A 20,400-nucleotide genomic window follows, 5' to 3' on the forward strand; every position below is an offset into this window, starting at 1 on the left:
CGTCACGTCTGGACGCCAAGCAGAAGTTGATGCATCCAGAATAGCGACTGACAGCGCGAATGCCGCATCATCAGTTGCTTGCCGAAAAATAACTTGCGGCTGATGATTGAGTGTTCGCGAGATTTGCACGCTCGTGCGTTTGTTTTCCCTCGGCGTGTGCTCTCATTGTTTACCCGACGAGTACTTTTACCCGCGTTTTCTTCAAGGAATGGTAGTGTGTGCATGCGATTTCTTCTTTTTTAACGAGTTTGTGAAAACGGAACGCATATTGGTATACTTGCACGCCGCATTTATTTATTGCTTTTCTTCGGGGTGGAGGGTCATAAAAACCCAGGACACATTACATAATGAGAATCTGCCGACGGCGAGCAGCACTCTGCGAGCACGAACAGGCCGCGGCCGACGGCCCCGCGCGAGCTCGTCCGAGTCTCGACAATACGCCGCTCGGACAAACACAGTGAATCGGGATACAGATAAGCAGTACGGTGGGTAAATATGACCTTTTAACATGTCACAGGCAATATTAAAGCGCCGAAAAATCGAGGACACGGGGAAAAACGCAACTGTTTGCTTCCTGTCTCCGTCCTTTTGGCGCTTTGAAACCGGCGTTCTGTACTGAGACAGTACTCACCGACAGCGATTCCAATGGCGTGCCAGGAGTTGGCACGCTTAACTGCGTCCTTGTAGTCCAGGCGGCGGGCGTTCCACAGCCACGGGTACTTTTCTACTTCATTGATGAGGTCCTCCTCGGAGCAGACCTCACCCGCGTACCTCGCCTCCGCCGCCATCTTGTCAGAACGATGCGACGAGGCGGGCACGTCGTGATTGGTCGGTTGTTTTGGTTGTTTCGAACGCATCGGGGAAAGTTGGGCTCGCTCCAACTCCTTGCGTCGCGAACGACACGCGCGTGCGTCCCTCCGTCGCTATGGCAACTGACGGTTGCAGACCCTTGGAACGGTCGTTTCGGTTGTTCCGGTCGTTCCGGTCGCTACGGACGCATGTGTGTGAACGGGCCTTTAGAGAAAGGAGCTGTTTCTGCCCGTTTGTAGTTCCCGGTTGCGCAACACTGTTCACGATGGCGAAAGTTCCCCGAAACAGTCGAACAGTCCCCACCGGCCTCCAGTCGACCCCTTACCTTATCGTGTGGCCTTGGTCAAAACGACCTCATTTTCTGTGTGTGTTTCGCTGGCTGGACTCCGTCACCCCTGAGCCGAGAGTGTAGAGGAAGCTAAGGTGCTCGGTGAACCAGTCGCACGTCTAACTTTAGTCACGTGATCACGCTCCTTCCCGTAACCATGCGCAGAGAGCGGGGCAGGTGATGACTAATCCGGCGGGCGCGTAGCTCCCCCTGTACTGTCAGCTTAGGAATGAACGGATTCCTTGTCGCTCAAGGACGCCGAGTCCTCTTCGCCCACAAAGGAGATTTGTGTGGGGAAAACGGGAGGGTAACTGTTCTCTCATCACGTCTCTCGCCCTTTCTGAGGGAGAAAGAGGGTGCGCCATGAGTTTAGCCGGGCGACCTTGGTAAGCAATCCGTTCCGAGGCCGTCAGGCTCGCCCCTCCCCTATGCTCTCCCCTTTCTCAAATACTTTCGTCTGTCTCTGCTCAAATTTGCTATCCGGTTTAGAGCTTTTATAGACCTTTTCTGCAAGTGCGCCGCCATCTTGAATTGACGTCACTTCCAGTATGGGCGAAAACATTGTTTTGCCTTTGTCACGCCAATAGAAGGCATTTAGGATATAAGAGTAGCCGTCACACTTTCTCGTTTTGCCTCCCCTTTATTTTTTTACTATTTGCAGGTTGAAACGTTGGATTATTTTTTTTGTCGCCCATACCGGATACGCCTATTAGGTGGCTGGGGACGAGAGTACACAGAAAAGGTCTATACACCAACTCAACTCTCCTACGTCACGCCGCGGTGGTGGCGCGCCGGACGCGCTTCCGGTCTCGGGCGGTGGGCAGAAGTCGCCGTGCCAGGCATGCATTCCTGTGTTCCTTTGGAAGAAACGAGACAAAAAACCTGCCTTCTCGTCAAAATGCTGCGATGGGGGCTTTACCAAGAGAGTCTGGGAAGGTTTGAAGATCAGTTTTCACGTGTTTTTGTACCCTCCGTTCGTCCGAGAACGTGGATAGCAGCCGTGGAAAGGGCAAACCTGACGCTGTCGAACTACGATTGCGTGTGCGGGCCACAATTTGTAGTCGCCAGATGTATTTGCTTTGTTCCAACATGACCGAGAGAAAACCCCCAAGTTGTCCGGACCACCCACGGATTCAGTGCGTCTTCAAATTCACACGGCCGCCTGATCGTTCGAACTTTCGTCTGCTCTTTCAAAGTTGCTTTTTGTCGTCTGCTCGTTCAAACAAAAGCGGCCCGTAGACCAAAGTTTGACCCGATGATTGCAATAAGAAGTAATTGCAGGCCTCAAAAGACTCAAGTAGGCTCGGTGTAAACAGTAGATACAATATGTTAATTATTGGTACCGGTGGCCATCACCTACTTGTTACGCTTTCTCTCTTCCCGCTTCCGATTTTCAGTATCGATGTCGATCATCGCCGCTACCTTTTACACTTTTGCAGCACGAGCGACGTCGCGACCGAAAGTAGCTACAAGAATCACATCATGGTTTTGGCGTCCATTCTGCAGCGTTCATGCGAATAAATCACCACACGTCAAATTATTTACGGAACGTTTAGCGGCGTAACGAGCCACGATAATTTCGCTCAGGCGATTGAAGTGGTAAGACATTGCGATGAGGACGTAGAATCGACAACTCCAACGCGAAAAAGAGTAGGCAGACTCACACAGACGCCGACAACGTGACATTCGAGTGGTTTGTTGACGCGGGACGCGGTGCTTCTTGCCCGTACCCCATTACCCATGCGTTCGAACTGTCGTCTGCTCTTTCAAACTTGGCTGCTTTTTGTCGTCAGCTCGTTCAAATGACAGCGGCCCGGAAACCAAACGTTGACCCGGTAATTGCGATAAGAACTAAGTGCAGGCCTCAAAACACTTTTGAAGGTTGGTTGGGGTAAGTAGGCTAAGTGTAAACAGATACAAGATGTTTATCGTTATTGTTACCAGTGGCCATCACCGACTTGTAATGCCCGATTCTACTTGCGGTTTTCAGTATCGACGTCCACCATCTCAGCTACGGTCCGCGCTTTTGCAGCCCGAGCGACGTCGCGACTGAAAATAGCGAGCAGAATCTCATTGTGGGAGTCAGGTTTTAGCGCCCATTCTGCGGCGTCGACGTGAAATGAATCGCCGCAAGTCACATTATTCACACAAAGTTTTGCCTCGTTAGTTTTGCTGAAGCCGCTCAAGTAGTCATACATTGTTAGGAGGACGTAGAATCAACAGTTCTAGCGCGAAAAAGAGCACGGGGACTCCCACCGACGCCGACTACAACGCAATTCAATGGTCTGTTTATGGGCGACGGCGGGCTTCTTGCCCACCATCCACGGCGCATGCGCGGCGCCGGTGACGTCCGCTAGGTGCGCTCCGGTTTGTTTGTAAACATGAGTTGGTGTATACTCCCAGTATAAAAGGTTCTGATCCGGTTGTTCCAAAACGATGTGGTATGGTTGCTTATATATATATAAAAAAAAAAAGAAAACTCTAGAGCAAAAGGACCAAAAGCGACTGAGAGACACGAAGCTCGAAACTCAACTTGAAGCCTACTGTCAAAATTAAAAAGAGACAATAAAAAATAAAATGGCTATAAACGAAAAAAAAAAGGGGTCGATATAAATTTCAAGAAAATTGTCGGCCTTGTTGGCTTTCCGTCAGAGCACCATTGAAGCTAACTAAATTATGCTTCAAAATAAACAAAACAGGAGAGCATGCGCACAAAAAAAAAAAAAAAAATTCACACAAACATGTAGGATGCGCTACATCGGTAGTCTAAAATATCAGCATGATAACCCTGTGGAAGCTTCAACCAGCATTGTTCCAATGACGGCATGATTACGTTACACACGCTCGCGTGCCCACTTATTGCCGCTTAAAGGGCCTCTGACACGCCTCCCCCCCCCCCCCCCCCCCCCGACCCCCCCCCCCCCATTTTTTTTTTCATGCTAGGCGTTAAAATGTATCAGGATATCACCAAAGAATTGTTTCCCTTTAGAGTTGCGTAGATTTTTTTATGAAAAATAGAAATACGAAGCCAATTCAAAGTTCCCGCCAGTGCACTGCGACGTAACCGTATACCGCAAGAGGTCGGGGCGGTCAGAAGGGAGGCATCACCGGAAGTCACGTGAGCTGTCTCACTCCTCATGCTTACCGCGACCGCGCGTAATATCGTTTTTATATTTTTGTTATTCTCCGTACCTCCGCGAGCAATTCAAGCGTACAAGGTTTCTTTTATTTGCTTTTCGTCGCCTAATGTTGTTGTAACGGTAGAAGAAGAGGAGTCAGTGAACCTAGTAAACAAGTTTTGCTCATGTTCTAGACAAAACACGTACTCTATACTGGACGTTTATTTGTACTTGGTGCACCCACCAGCTCGTATTCTCTAGATGGTAAACATCTTCAACCTGGAAAGTATCAGATGATTCGACAACCTCGGTGTCTGAACCTTTAGCAATGCGATCGGACGTGTCGTATGCTACCAATCCTAATTTCTGCGAGCGTTCTAATTTTTATTTTCAAAACTTGATAGCTTGTTTTGTCCCCAGTATGGCTCTGTACTATCGGACTGATGGCATGCACTCCTGCGCTGGCTTGTACTCGCAACGCTTTGATCATTGACCTCTATCACGTCAATCTACCGACTCTTCGTCCTGAACTTTTACAGCGCGCAAACTAACAAACGGTGCAGTGATAAAAAGCTAGCGGAACTGAAACTTTGTTTTCTACAATCGCTCGTGGAGAAGACAAAAAATAAATAAAGTCTTAGGCACGGTCGTGGGGAGCACGAGGAGCGACACTCACGTGACTTCAGGTGAACACAATTTAGTGACGTAAGTCAATGTGTCCCTTCTGATCGCCCCGACACCTTGCGGTTCACTGTTACGTCACAGGGTACTGGCGGGCACTTTGACATTTTTTGGCGTGTCAGAGGCCCTTTAATTAAAAGCAAAATGCTCCGCCGTCATGGTGAGGACCCGGCCACCTGATCTGGGGATTCGCGTCATTGGCTCCTGATGAAACTGGCCATTTAAGGCGGGGCAAAGGGGCGGTGTGTCAGTCGTGGTCATTTCACACGGAGCTTTTGTCATCGGGTGCTTTCGTGCACCACCCGATTGCACATAGATCGTCAACATTCTGTAAAGCGGTCTCCTTCGTGGAACTTCGAAGTTTACTGTAATAAGTGTTCATGTGATCCTTTGCTGGATAAAACACAGATTCCGGGGAAGTAGGAACCCAAAACAGAGGAGAAATTTTTGAGGCGTTCAAAATCAGTGTAAATTAGTATGACGGTTGCATCAGTGCGTCGTCACTCGTTTCATCAAATAAGGAATTCAGGTTCATTTGGGGTGAGGTATAATAAAGTGTGTATATATGTTCGTTTGTCGTTGTTGTTTTTTTCAAATAAAATTTAGTTGCTTGTAGCGCTCCGTGTGTGCACGCCTACTTCTTTGTGCTCGTTTTCTTTGCGTCTTTAAGTATAATAGCGAGTTCGTTTCACAACACTCGTGTCCACGCGTGCCCACTCGCGGCGTAAAGCGAGTTCGTTTCGGCAGGCACTTCACGAGTGGTTGCACTCTCCGAGTTCGTTTCAGCGGCGGCACCCCACGCGTGCATGTACTCGCTGCACCGAGAAAATCGGGCGTTCGCCAAAGTGCTATACCGTCATGCCTCGCTCCGGCAAGGCCGGCGAGGAGCGGGAGCAGACGACGGAGGGTTCGTCAGTGGTTCGTCTGCTGCGATGTGTCGCGGAACCGAAAAGAAAAAACGTAGATTTTCTGACAGAAATCGCGTCCCGCGTGCAACATAATCAAACGTGAGCTTGAATTGTGAGGGTCTGCTATTTCATAAAGAAGCAATTAACAACCCGTGCTTTATTTGCAGGTTTTAAGTTGCTCTGTTGCCGTACAGACGCTGAAATATACCAGTGTGTCAAGAAATGCTCAGAACGAACGCATCAGCGGCCCCCGAGATGTTTATCCCCATCCGTGTGCGGATGAAAAATTGAACATTTGTCGACAAAAATCCCCCAACAGATACCTCTGACTGTCCAATAAGCATACGAGAAAGCTAAACATAGTGACTTTACTCGAGGCTTGGCCAACATCATCATGTTTAACATGTACCTACGTCAGCTAACTTGCCCCGTTGTATTTGGTTCGAGAAAGCTCTCATTCTCGACGTCCTCACCAAGGCTGATATCTGATCCACCTGTAATGACGACCGAAATAGAAAGTCCCACGAAAAGGTTTGCTGGATATTCTAACAGACTAGTTTTAAGCCACACCATTTCCGTGGTTCACGCATAATGCCATGCTCAAACGGATCAAGCTTCTGCTCGGAGAGCATCATCAGTTTTCTTCACTGTAAACGCAACCAGCTACTTTGTAGACAGCTGGATGCGGAAATTTACGCCGTCGGTAACTATCTCTATGACAGCTGAGTTGCTTGAAGTCATCGCAACTATAAGCCACAGGTAGCAGCGTTCAACGTTTGTAGATAGGTGTTGTTAGTGACTGGCCCTCTCGCATTCCCACCCATCACTCCGAACAGAAAGGCGCTAGTTTCGGTTTGAGGTCGGTACTCTTTTTACAACATAGATGGCGGCATCATCAGTCTTCCGCACTCGGTGCATTTGGCGTGTTCGTTTGAGTCCAGTTCTCCGTTTCAGTCCAGCTCTCCAGAATGGATCGCATTCTGCGAGTGCGATCCATTCTGGGGATTCTGGGAGAGAACTCGAACGGTGCCAGTGCGTGTGAAACGAACTCGCTATTAGAGTTTGCACCTGACGTCACTTCCGGTTAGACTCGAAATCGAAACGATCGGAACCAACATTGTCGTCTGCTATCAGAGCCTTGACGCCATGTTGGAGGCATTCTGCGTCTTATTGTGGCAGCGGTAGTGCCGTAGTCAGAGAGCCGTCTTTTTATAATCCCATTTCAGAATATATTTTCCCCTAGTCAATCGCAAAGAGGTTCCTCATCTGACACGAAGTTTTGTCCATGAACCCGTAGTTGGGGTACGAAGCTTGTCTGTCGGGATTATAAAGTCAACATAATAATCTAGAGCGAAAGTCCCATGCATTTGGCCACGACGGAATGCCGAGGCATAGACGCGTGGACATAACGGCGGCCCTAGTTGGCGGTCCCGATGAACCCATTTTGGTTGCGACGCCTTAATATGCACAAAGAAACAGCAAAACATATATAATTTCTGTACCACGCTATTTTCTTTTTTACTTTGCAGAAATTCACCTGAATCGCGCGTTGACAAAATCAAAGTTTACAAGCGCTCGAGCAACTTCAACTTCTCGAGGTAAAGCTAACACGCCTAAACCAGCCTATTTAAGCATGCTTCCAGTAATAAGCTAAAGGTATTTCCAGACTAACACTGACCATTATATACCACTGTGTTCTTGCAATGTCGATGAGTAGATTCTGCATAATTGTTATGTGCGCGTTTAGCGTGACTTAAGAACATTCAAAAATCGGGTTCAAAACTTCGATCCACGAAGTTCCTTCAGCGTGGCGCAAGGGTGCTCCGGCATACCTTAAGTTAAGCAAGCTTTATGTTATCAGCGTCACTCAATGTCGGTGACCTAAATTTTGGTCCCAAATCGTCGCTTCGCCTGTTATGGCTTATCTGTCGACACCTTTGTATGGTAAGGGGCACCATGTTCTCCAAGAAGTGGTGCAATGTCCATCGTGTCCGCACTTTATCCCAGCCTGTCTTTCGCCCTGGTAGCCAAAAATATTAGGTGAGCTTTTGTCGGTGAGCTTTTGTCCGGTGAGCTTTTGTCCGATTACCTAGTGAGCTCGTGCACAAATAGAAACTCAGTGCGACGTCAATTGCTTTCTCATAGAGACGCGGTTAATTAATCTTAATTCGTTTTTTTTTTACTCGCCTTGCAATTTTTTTACATCTCTTTTAAGCATCTCTGATTGTTCTTCTCCACCATGGCAATCCCGTCGCTTTTGCTTTATGACATACCGCCCCCGTCTACGTAATCTTTCAGGATTTTCATGATAAAATTGATACCTGAACGTTAAGCGGGGGTGCACACTGCTCATAAATCCTGCGAAGCGACAGTCCGCGGACAGATTCGAACGCGAGTCACCGCGAGGTCCATTCTTCGAATGCTGCAGGGCAATGAGTTGAAGAAGAGACATGGCACGCGGCATTCGAAACACGGATCTCGCGGTGACTCGATCGTGTCTGTCAGACTGTCTTTTGTATGAGGTTTAAGCGGTGTGAGCCGGGTTTCAATTTAGAATTCCATGTCGGGCCTCTGGATCAAAAAGGAGCAAATCCCCATTCCGTAGATCTCCTCATTTGTTTTGTGTCCAAACGTTTGCTTAGCAGACGTTTTCTTTGCAAATTACTTAGATCGATCGCACACACAATTCGGAGTGCACAGAATGTGTAATATGTGCGATAGGCTTAGCTGCCCTCGTAGGAGTATTTTGCACTTTTTTTTTGGCCACCTCAGACACCACACATCCAGTGTACTCCGAATTTATCAGTGGGATCATGGTAAGCTTATTTTTTTTCTGCTGGCAGGGGCGCAGAAAAATCTGAGGTTCTGCCTCTTGCCTTCCACTGTGCGGGCTTATAAAGTCGGAAGTAGTAGTACGCGACGAAATGAAGCTCCTGACCTTGCCGCTTGAAGACACTGCGCCAGTCAGCCTAGAGGGGAGCCAAGAGGCTTCTATACTTCGTTTCAGCTTCGGTCCAGACGCAGCCAAAGCTACAAGCGCGAGTGCGGGCTTTCAACATCCCTGCCAAGCACGCGCGCTCGTGCAGTGCAAGCACTGTTCTGGGCCACATGCTCGCGCTTGTAGCATCGGCTGCGTCTGCACCGAAGCTGAAACGAAGTATATTCAAACAGGGCTTGTGCCCGCGCCCTATTGGGCAAGCACATAGAAGACAAAGATGTTGAGACAATTTAGGAGCCCCGTGTATTATAGCGAAAGCTAGAGCACGAGTTCATAGCACCGCAAGAGGATCTGGCTGCACGAGAGCTCATGCAGCGGGATTACGTTGTTTCGCTTTTCCAGACTTCACTCTGTTGTGACAATCGCTCGCCCAAAATGTCTTTTAAAAAAAGAAGGGTTTTAGGCCACGGTGGAAGAAACACATTTTTCTTCCACCGTGCTCCACGCCAGACTAGTCAAACCAAACAGGTCTCCAAACAGAAAGGAGCGAAAACAGGGCGCGCCATCTATCGGTTTTCTTTCCAACGAATTCCCGCGTCGACGAAGGAGCCACGCGTGCACTGATCGCTCTAATCCCCACCCCCGTTATCGGCCCTTACGCTTCCCTTAGCCTTGCCGCCGTACCCGGCCTTCCCCCCTCTTTCGGCCTCGACACCCCTCCTGGCCCTTTCGCAGCCGTCGGCCTAGCCCCCGCACTCGGCAGTTCCGGCTCGCTCGGCCCTAATACACACTCGGCCCTTCCGCGAGGGTCGGCCCAGGGGGGATGCTGCCGGCTGTAACGCAGTCGTTCGTTCAAGCCTTGTGGGTAATGACACTATGAAAAAAAAAAAAAAAAAGGAGGATGAACGGAATTAGCTGGTAGCCGAAGGTTTTTTTCGCCTTCGAGAAGAGAGTTTTTTTTTTTAATCTTTACTGTGACGGGGATGCTGGTTCCGTGCAGCGATAAGCTGGTGCAGGATTTTGAGATAAGCTCGAGCAGGATTTCACCAGTTTTGGTCAAAAGTAACGAGCAACGAGTAACGAAATTTGACAGCCGGTACTAAAACGGAAATACTCTACTCGTTAGTCATTCAGAATACTAACGAGTACGTTACTGCGTTAGCGAAAAATCTAACGCGTTACCTCCAACACTGGTGTCAGCGTGCGGATGGCGAAGGCCACCGGGTGAAGAACACCGTCATATTCTTTGACGTGGGACTGCGACAAGCGCGGTTTCGCTGGCATCTGTCTGAACAATAAACGGTTTGTTGAGATCCGACATCGTTAAAAAAGTGGCGTCGGTTATCGCCCTCGAAAGCTGAAGGAATACGTCCTGTTGCATTTGTTCCCATCACCACTTCTCTCCTTCGTGCAGAAGCGAATTCAAGGGGTTAGCCATCTCTGCGTAGTGTGGGATGAATTAGTGGCAAAGCCTAATTAATTCTAAAAAGCGTTGCAAGTTTTAGACGTCATGCGGCTGCAGGTAATCAGTTATTGCGCGTAGCTGTTCCTCACTAGGCCGGAGAACTCAGTTATTCATTACTAAACCAAAAAGGTTAAGTTGCGGTGCAGCGAGTTGCATCTTTCCAGGATGAATTGTCAAACCAGTAGTTCGCAAGCGCCGAGACCGTTCCTAAGGTGCTTCAGGTGTTCCTCAAAAGACTGAAAAAAAAAAAAAATTACGGCGTCAGTTATATAGGTTTATGCGAACATGCACTTCGCTTCATCGAGAACAATGTTCATTAGGCGCTGAAAGGTATCGGATGAGTTGGACAGACCGATATAAATCCGGGTGAACTCGAACAATCCCTTGAGACAAGTGAAAACAATTTTCGGAACATCAGCTGGGTCTGTCTCGATTTACAGGAATCCTCGACTGCAGTAAGCGTGGCGAACACTTTGGCGGTGCCGATCGCGTACATGATAGACTTGATCGGAGGAAACGGGTATTAATCTCTCACAGCGACAGTAGTGGCGTAGCCAGAGTTTTTTTGCCGGATTGAGGGTAGGGTTGAGGGGGTGGCTGAGGAGTCTGGGATGTCTATGACTTGAGGTGGGGAAAAAGGGGGGGTCAAAATGCATGACTATAATATAGGGTCGACTGGATTCCGGGAAGGGGGCGGGGGGTGCTGAAGCCTCAAAAGACACTCCTCTGCTTACGCCACTGCGTAACACCTCTCAAAGGCGTACTGGGCCGTCTTTTCTTATTCTTGGAGCCAAGACGACCGGAGTAGCCGGAGGAGTCTGGGAGTAGCGGACAGCTCCGGTGTCGATCATCGCTTTTAGCGCTGCGTCCACGAAAAGGCTCGCTTGTGGACGCTGAGTGGCCTTGGGTGGCACCGGAGTGGTCGAGCGTCACCAGTATCGATGGGATGTACCAGCACGTCGGTCTTGCCCGGAACTTCCGTGAACATCAGTGTGAACGGCTGCGAGATGCTCTTCAGCTGTTGTTTCTGTACGCTGGATACTGGGCACGCCTGCAGGGCGTCTGGGACGCAGGCAGGAAGGGCTGTGGCAGGCCTCGTTGATTTGTAGTGGGCGGGGAGTGTTGCGCCGTATAATGCAAATCTCTTGCCTGGTGAAGGGGGTTACGTCCGGCTGGCCGTCCAGTCGACAGTCGCCAGCAGCAAAATCGAGCGGAAGTTTCTGGCCTGCGGCAAAGTCTCTGCCCAAGATATAAAACACCTTAAACCCTAGCAGATCAAAAACATTTTTTTTGTTTTTAAGAAATGCGGAGTTTTACGGTGCCTGTTTTATTTCGGGACACGCTGCACATCAGAGACCAGGGAGCTTAGCCCCGAAAATCACTTTGTACAAACACTCGTGCCAGAAAGTTCGTTTTTATGGTGCCACATGCTCGCGCCTTCCTCACAACGCTGCACTAAGCAATTTGTTTCTCTCTAACACATGGCTTGACATGGCACACATGATTAAAGGACCGGCTGGGGGACCCGCGGACCCGCCCGGATTGACAGCGGCTCTCTCGTAGCTGCTGACGTTCAGAGCTGTTGTGGTTCTGCAGCTGCATATCGTTTGGTTTGATACGTTGACGAGTCCTGCTATCGATTCCATTGCCCGACATGTTTATTGTTTACTTGCTCGTTCACGGGGTTGCTAATGTTCGTGACACTGAAGTACCTCACTAGTACTCCAGCGTAGCCGTCGGCTGCACAAACTGAGTTTCACGATGCAACGTAATTTAGCATTAATTTTTTGTTTTACGTTTGAAGCTACTTTCTGAGGGCACAAATATTTTTTTCATAAAGGTAAACCTATATTTTGTAGTAAGCTGTTCTTTACATTGGTACACATTCTCCACACGAGTGCCTTTTGAAATTAAAGTGTATGCGACGTTCTGTTGTAAATTTCCTTTTCTTTTGGACAAGTTACGCTGTTTTTTTTTTATTTCAAGATTGCCCAGTGTCGTACAAGGTTCGTTCAAGAACTTTAAAATTTCCCAGGTTGTGTAATTTTTTGCGAAAATACTAGCTTTGGAAAAATGTCGTGTGTTATGGCAAGGTTATTTGTGCCGTAATAATTTGATTGGACGGATGATAACGCAAATTAGTGGTCTAATGCAGCCAATAAATCTTGAGACAAGTACGTGAATGTAGCGCCAACCTCTCCCTTTTGAAGCGCACGGGCCGCAGCGCCAGGAAGAGGGCCTCTCTGTGATATGGGGTTCTTTCGAACTATGACGCGTCCCAGCCATTTTACCTGCCGTTTACACCGTGCTGCCGTTTATTCAGGAGCCATTCTCCGCGGTCACAGACAACGCCGGCTGCACTCCATGCAGCCATTTCAACTGCCGTTTGTTCAGGAACCGTTCTCCGCGGTCACAGACAACGCCGGCGACGCTCCACGGGACAGCTAATGATTTCGCATGAAGGAAAGCTGTCACAGAGAACTGGAAGCATACGTACTGCGTAATTCCCAACATGGCGTCGTATCGCTAGAGTCCCGGGCTGGACGGATGGACAAAGCGGACTAAGTGATTGTGGTGGACGATGGCCGTGGGTCCTCGCCTTCAGAACCGTTGCTGGCGGTACCGGCAAATCTGTCTAGCTTTGAAAGATAAATTTTTTTGCCGTTCGAATTCGGTAGTTATTCCGTGCGACACGCCGGACCACGAAGCTGATTCGCACGAAAACGTCGCAGAGTCGTCGCCTTTTCTCCTGGCTGAAGACATCGCCCGTCTTACGTACATAGATTAGTAGGAGCTTGAAGAACCCGAAAACATAAAGGACAAATTGCTTGACATTTGCGCGCTTTTCGTCTGCTTCGCACTGCCAAGAAACAAAAAAAAAACAAAAAACAAAAAAACGGAATCGTGTGTAGCCGCGTTACTTTTGGCAACTCTCCTCCTCTACATTTCTCTCTCCTCCAAACTCCACATCTGGCGGTCATTAATCGGTGGACCATGAGGGAAAGGGGGGAAGGAACGGAAAAGTGAAAGAATGGAGGGAGAGGGGGAGTCGAAAGATGTCCGTCCTTGTCCGTCGTTTTTGTTTATTCTTTCTGTAACAAGTTAAGTTTAAGGAACTAACGCAAAAATATATATCTTTGTGAGTGTCTACGAACAAAATATTTAGAAAGGTACTTTCTCGAGAGAACCATATTCAGCCAAGGCTTAAAAAAGGCTTGTCTGATACGCACTACAAGAGAGAAAACGAAAGAGGATATTCTGCTGAAAAGGGCCAGTTATCTTCAAAATATAGTGGTCCGTGAAACATTTTACGCGTGTATCCTTGAGTACTTCTGTCTATGATTGACGAACTCATTAGTATAGTTATGAGGTGGCATGATTATGTCTGAAACAAAGTCGGCTGTGGTCCGACAGGTCTGTGCAGAAATACTGAAAAAGTTTCGGGAATACAGGTACTGTGATATATGTATTTCGAGGTCAAAGTGCAATACTGAGATACGTTTGTCTTTATCTGTCGGGATATCCCTGGGATACTTCTGTGGAAACGGCATGAAACTATCCCATAATACAAATACAGAAACACAACAAAATGAATAATTTTATGAAGTGCAGTTTCTTGAGAAAGTAAATAGTAGTGCCTGTGCTAGTTTAGGCCCCTCCCTTTTTCTTGAACTCCTCACGTATTCAGCGTTACCTTCCTGAATACCGCAAACACATTATCGTCTCTAGTGATTCGGATAGGCACTCGAGGTCATCAATCACGTGTGATACTTGAGAAAAGGGGTCTGTCCTAAATGAACCCTGTTTTGCTGTCAGGGTGTTCCTCAAGCTGCGTGGTCTAAGTGCTCCAAGTCATCTAGGGTGGGGAGATTGGAGAGCAGAGCCGAACCGGTCTGCACTAACTAAGGCTGCCTGATCTGCACGGAAACCGTTGCAACTGAAGAGGAAAAGAAGCGAGCTCTTCTGATATTTTCCTACGGTTCTTACTTGGTGAATTCTAATCCCGCACCTCTTTTCCAGCGTTCGTTATGCTAAGTTGAAAGAGTGAAGGGCTTTGGGTGTACTTACTCTGCTGATATTGCAAGTAACCATTCTTCAAACCACATTTTTAGAGCGCAGCTCTTAGGTGCCCGTTTCCGGCTTGAGCGGCGTCGGCGTCGCCGTCGGCGTAACAGCGCGGTGCATTATGGGTAAATTTTTCCGCTAAATATAGCGGAAAAATTTTCCCGTTAAATCTAGCGGAAAAATTTTCCCCGCTAAATCTAGCGGAAAAAGTCCCCCGCTAAATCTAGACGAAAAATTTCCCCTAAATCTAGCGCAAGAATTTTTCCGCTAAATTTAGCGGAAAACTTTTCCCCGCTAAAATTATCGGATAGTTGTCCCCGATAAATCTAGCGGTAAAATTTTCCCGCTAAATCTAGCGGAAATATTTCCTCGCTAAATTTAGCGGAACATTTTCCCCTAAATGGGAGCCGAGCAGGAGAGGAGGAGGAGTATAGCCTCCTCTCCGTACCTTCCCCTCCTCCTCCTCCTCAAGAGCTGCGCTCTAATTCCACGTTACCGGGAGTTGTAAACGGCTTTCATTTTTTTTACTTTTCTTTTCCTTATTAAGCTTCATCCCACTCTTACTCTTGCAGACGGGATCATGGGCGGGTTCACCGAAAAGGTTGTTTTCATTTTATCGTAAACACCTGCCAATTAATTTTTCAAGAAACGTAACAAGATGCCTATGGCTGGCAATGTATTGCGATACAGTGATACATCGTAAGTGTATTTCCCTACTAAGAGACAAATACATATCTTCAAGAGTATATGGATACTGTCCGGCCAGGTGATCGTACATACTGGAGGGAAGAAAAAAAAATCCCAGGTAATTTGCAGGATCAAACAGTCACCGTAATTTATTTTTGATCTCCGTAATAATAGAGACGATGTTCAACGCGAATTGTCACTATTAAATCGCCTTCCATAAATTCGTAACACGCCCCAGTTTGACAATTCTGGATGAACCTCTGCGGTTGCACCTTGCATGCGCCAGCAAGGTGACACGAATGTGAGAAAAGTTTAGGCTTTTCACCGGCAGGTGGGACGTGTTCACGAGCCGTGTGCAGCCAAGGCTGGCCCGTCACCCTTGCGGGGACGGCTCCCAGAAGCCAGGCCTGGTGTGCCGCGATGAGATCTGCCGTTCTCGCGGGCTAAGCTTCTCCTCGGACGACACTTCGAGCACCTCCCAGGTGAGTGACGCTCGTGGCAAGATGCATTCCTGATTTAGAAGGGGCACGCGATTTTCATCGGTGTTTTATGAATTTGCTGCAGCTACCGGCTAATCAGAGGCCGTGGACATGTCCATCTTCTCGACGTATTCCCCCGAAACCCCTCTCCTTCGTTTTTTCTTTCTTCCTTTTTTTTTCTTTCTTTATTTGTTTCTTTGAATTTATTTCTATGGCCCCCAACAGGTGCTAATTAACAGGATACCTTGCTGGGCTGGTTGGTTGCACGACATAATGTGACCGCCCTTAGTATACTGTACACGCGAGCTGTAAAGGTCTAATTTGTGTCCTGAATGCGGTGTGCACGTGGTGCGAACGTGGAGTGCACGCAGCGCATGATCTTATTGTTTTCTCGTGCCGCTGTTAGAATTTTAATATATATATATTTTTTAAATCTTTATTCTGGTCACGCGTTTTGCTACGTCCTTCTAGTGCCGCTGTTTCTTTCTTTATTAGCATTTATCTCTTTTGAAAAAGAAAGAAGAGCTTGTGCTTGTGCGGGCCACTGTGCGCGCGTGGAAGTTATAGTAAACCTTCGGTTGTTAGTCAGCGTATGCCCTGTGTCCTTCTTCTACTTTGTGCCCTGTCCTTTTGCGCAGTTCCTCATTAGGGGCTAATTACTGGAAGCCAGACCAGGCCGTTCGTCGGGTCGAAAAGGTGGCCTAACCCGATCGGGCTCCAGCCAATCACGGCTTCACTTGAGCGCGGTCATCTCCGGGATTAGCTGGCGTCGCATGCCTTCGGTAATAAGCTGTTGCACTGCGCGTCAAACAAACGTTCCGCCGGGCCAGTGCTGTCGCTTGTTCGCCACTTATTAATGCACCTTAAACGCTGTACTGCGATGGCTACATTTTTTTTTTATCTACAGCGGAGACACCTAACGCCCATTAGGGCTGACGAGAGCCGTATAATGAGGCTGCTTGACAAAAAAAAAAAAAATAGTAATATTTTTGGTTGCTCCAGATGCTGAAAGAGGGCAGGTCGGTTCTCGTGACGAACCAGAAACTGAAAATAGTCTCCTAGGGGTAGACGTGAGAAACGATTTTCATCAGTGGGTTTATTTCGCGTTAGCCTTGCTAAAACCAAATATTGTAACCGCAAAAAAAAAAAAAAAAAAAAAAAAAAAAAAAAAAAAAAAAAACGGGATGTTTTGGTTACAGTCATATTCAACGATGGAATAAACGAATGCGCTGTTCGAACCAGCCGTTAACGGATGGTTCGTCTGATAACGTAAGCAAAAAACGTGGTTTGTCTGCTACAAAGCGGAATTAGCAGACAAAAATAAAACAAAACCTTCAATTCATTCGCTAAGGAAGCTGAAAAATGAGTAACCGTCTGCTACAATCCAAGTTTCGCGGGGAACGAACGCAGGCTTGCATTGCCATCAACCTTTGTCTAATGTTCGAAGCGATACACAACCCGCGCTTTTTGTACAAATCAGAAGTTGTACAAGAATGTGTCGTGTTGGGCTAGTTGGTTTGAGGTAACATCTTGGGAAGAAACAGCGGCAAAGAAATATGGACAATAGTAAAGGCACATACACGACAGGACGGCGCTGAACTAACAAGTGTTGTTTATTACCCAAAAGGGGGAAGGAAGAAAACAAGAAACACCTTAATCAGAAAAAATAGACACACACACACACGGGCCAACCAAGCAGCATATTATTTCGAGATAGGCCAAATCAGCGGCTACGTGATGCCCGTCATAGGCGATCGCAGGTACCCGAATTCTTTTTCAGATAACGCAACTGACGGTTCGCTGACGAATCTGCCGCCAAGTTCTGAGATAAAAAAAGGCCTCGATAATTTCCCTCGTCACTATTTCTCTATGTCTATCCAAAACAGTGACTTCACTAAAATTAGGCTGTCACTTGCAGCCCCTGCAGCGCAAAAGCAGCAACTCCCCCAACAGTGGCCCGGAGTGAATACGAATGGGTTCTCTAAGTCTGTCATTTAGGCAGGCTGCTTCATTTGGGCCGCTGTTTGTTCCCAAGATCTTCACTAGGAGTTGTACCGTTGCGGTGCCAAGCTGAAATACTCCCCATGCGTAAAAGGGCGCCCCTAGTGCCGCGCAGAGGAACTAAGACACGCCGCCACGATTAGGCCTCCAACAGACTACACACGCAACAACGCAGTTTCTGCCAGGCATTTCACGCTCGCCGATGAGTAGTGGTGGCTGACCACGCTTGGAAGCCAGAACGAACTAGGTGCGTGATACGAGGCCCATGCTGAATCGGGGCACGAGCAAACAGGTCGGTTCTTGCTAGGCTCGAATGAGACAAATACCCGCAATGCTCATAGTCATACATAAGAGGGAGGACATGCACCATGTTGTCGGAAGCAGAGTTACGGACATTCCCCGCGTACGAGGACGGAACGTCCGCTACCCACAAGACAGCAGAGTGAGCACCGCATGTGCTAATTTTGCTCTCCCTGTGATTGGCGCTAGGCCAGCGAGGTCCGGAGCCGAAATCCTGGACAGTCGCATCAAGTCGCTCCTCTAATTTGCCGTGGGGTAGGCGGCGTCACTACGGACGAGGACTGCTTGTGGCGAAATATCATGAAATGACGACGCACGACGTTCCGATTCAACAGCATGAAATGGCTACCAACTCATCACGGAGCAAGCTAAAGGAAACATGGCGATTCGCTATCCCATCGTGCCAATCAAAACTGACGAAAAACCCACCGTCGGAGGCCGCATTTGTGAAAGGGGTCTATCCACCGGTGGCTAATGGAGCACCGGAGACAAGCACAGCATAGGCTACGTGACCTATCTCGCCAACGGTGTGCTGCCCCCCCCCCCCCCCCCAAAAAAAACAAAAAAAAAAAAACAAAAAAAAAGGAGATTGTATTGCGTATTGAAGGAGGATTTCAACTACTCATCGCTATCACAATTTACTGAATCGTGGTTCCCCGCCCTGCGAACGCGGCCACTGAAAGTTCTTGAATCGGCCATCTTGGGCTTGCGTGTAATCAGCCGAGTAAAGCGTTGCAGAGTCTGGGCTTGCTACGTGCTGAAGGACACGTTTTCTGATGGTTCGCTGTCATTCTCCGAAGAAGATTCAAAAACCTTTGGGTACATTGTCGTGGCTGCTTTTGAGAGCCACTTGAAATATTTTTCAAAACGCAGTACCGCAGAAAAAAGGCAAAACGCAGAGTTATCTTGGATAGAAACCTCGAATTGAAAGGAAGCGAGTCAAACCACTAGAAAATTGTGGACTACAGAGACTCGCGTCGCGCTAAATGAAGCGTATTAAAAACTTTGGAAAAATTTTTTTTGCTAAAACCAAGACCCGGCTCGGAAACCCTTGCGGGGCAGCTCGGGCGTATCTTGGGCGCCGGGGGGGAGGTATGTGCTTACCGCCGACGCCTTGCCGTTCACGAAGTAGTTGGACGCGTTTAGAGATTTGTAGGTTTTAAGTCGTTCTCAGGTATATTGACAGAGCTAGTGAAATAGGAATTCCCGAAGATGCGCCCACGATACCCTCAGCTGATTTGTAATTTCCTCGAAGAGCGAGTACTCTTTCTTATCACCCGAGCAAATAAAGGGATGTATACCCCGTTTAAGTAAACCCCAGGAGGCACCGCAGTTAGTACATGACAGTGAGACTTTTCAAGTATGCGCATTCTCTGAGGGTTCTCAAAGACGAGCAAAAACAATAGCCAACTGGAAGTACCATACTCCCCCTCGGAAGTTCGGCCGTTATTTGTTTTTGTTTACCTCCGCACACCTTTACCCTGTATCCCAAATCACAGTAATTACTAGCCTTCACTTTATTTGGATCGTCCACACGCACATATAGTTCCTGATGCAGTAATAGTATCCGGTTCTTGACGCCTTGCTCGATTTACGAGATGCCCTTCGTTGCTTCGGCACGTAAACCCCACTGGGTCCTTCCGTGCCAAACGTCCCAGGCGTGATGCTCGACCCTCGCCGAGGTTTTCGAAAACATTCGCTGGGTTTCGGTCTAAGCACAGTAGTCACTTCCAGAAAAATCTGCGTTGAAAAAAAGTTTTTTTACTTACGTCAGCACTGTTTGAAGCTCACAAAAAAGCGATATACTTGGTACGAGGAAGAAAAAATTATTAGTTAGCAATGCCAAAGTTTTATTTATATTTATTGGCGTGCACGCGTAAGTATAAGGCCCGGACTTATACGGTACTTATTGCAAATAACCAAATTACTTATAATGGATCACCTTTCCGAGAAATTTTGTAATAATTCGAAGAAATTTATTTCGAGGTATAATTGCGAGAGTAACTGATTACTTTTTGAAGTACTAAAATTACTCGTAAGCGATACTATTTTTTCTCTCCCTTTTTTACGGCGCCCATTTTTTCTGCAAGTTTCCTTCCAAAGAATCATCGAACCAAGTCTTGGACAGGAGGATGGTTTACAAAACTGGTGGGTTGAGGAGCAGTTTTGTAGTTCGCGGATTCAAATAAAATAACAGTGCGAAAGACCCGTTTTCAGACCGGCAGAAAAATCTGTTCTCAAAATGGGAAGTAATGGGAGAAGCAAACGTTACTTTTCAAGTAACAACCAATTTTTTTTTGCTTTTCAAGTAATGAACTACTATAATTGAATACCTTTTAACCGAGAGTAATTGTAATCGATTACTTTTTTCGGCTGACGTCTACGAGCTTGATGAGGCCAACTTCAAATTAATAAATTAGTTTTTGCGTTGTTTTCATTCGAGAAAAACGAGCTAAAATTGTGCCGTTTTCGGGATAGTTTTGTTTTCTTCAAATTTACTCTTCTGTATATCCACATAAAGAGTTTTTTAATCCTCTATTGCCGTTAAATTTTATGCATACAACACCTTAATACTTATACAAGAAACGGTTTCTCGGATATTACGGCGTAAATTATATA

The 20,400-nt window shown here is 47.5% G+C and overlaps 1 protein-coding gene across 1 annotated transcript in view; it reads left to right on the forward strand.

Annotated features, from left to right (window-relative positions):
• Window positions 1-20,400, forward strand: part of LOC115319976 (glycogenin-1) — a 76,866-nt gene that overhangs the window by 42,772 nt on the left and 13,694 nt on the right. The window contains exon 4 of the mRNA XM_042292911.1: window positions 15,333-15,483. Within this exon, the coding sequence (XP_042148845.1) occupies window positions 15,333-15,483 (151 nt within the window). The remainder of the gene's footprint in view (window positions 1-15,332; window positions 15,484-20,400) is intronic.

The sequence above is a fragment of the Ixodes scapularis genome, unplaced genomic scaffold (genome assembly GCF_016920785.2).
Source record: "Ixodes scapularis isolate PalLabHiFi unplaced genomic scaffold, ASM1692078v2 PGA_scaffold3__209_contigs__length_174095766, whole genome shotgun sequence".
NCBI classification, from domain to species: domain Eukaryota; kingdom Metazoa; phylum Arthropoda; class Arachnida; order Ixodida; family Ixodidae; genus Ixodes; species Ixodes scapularis.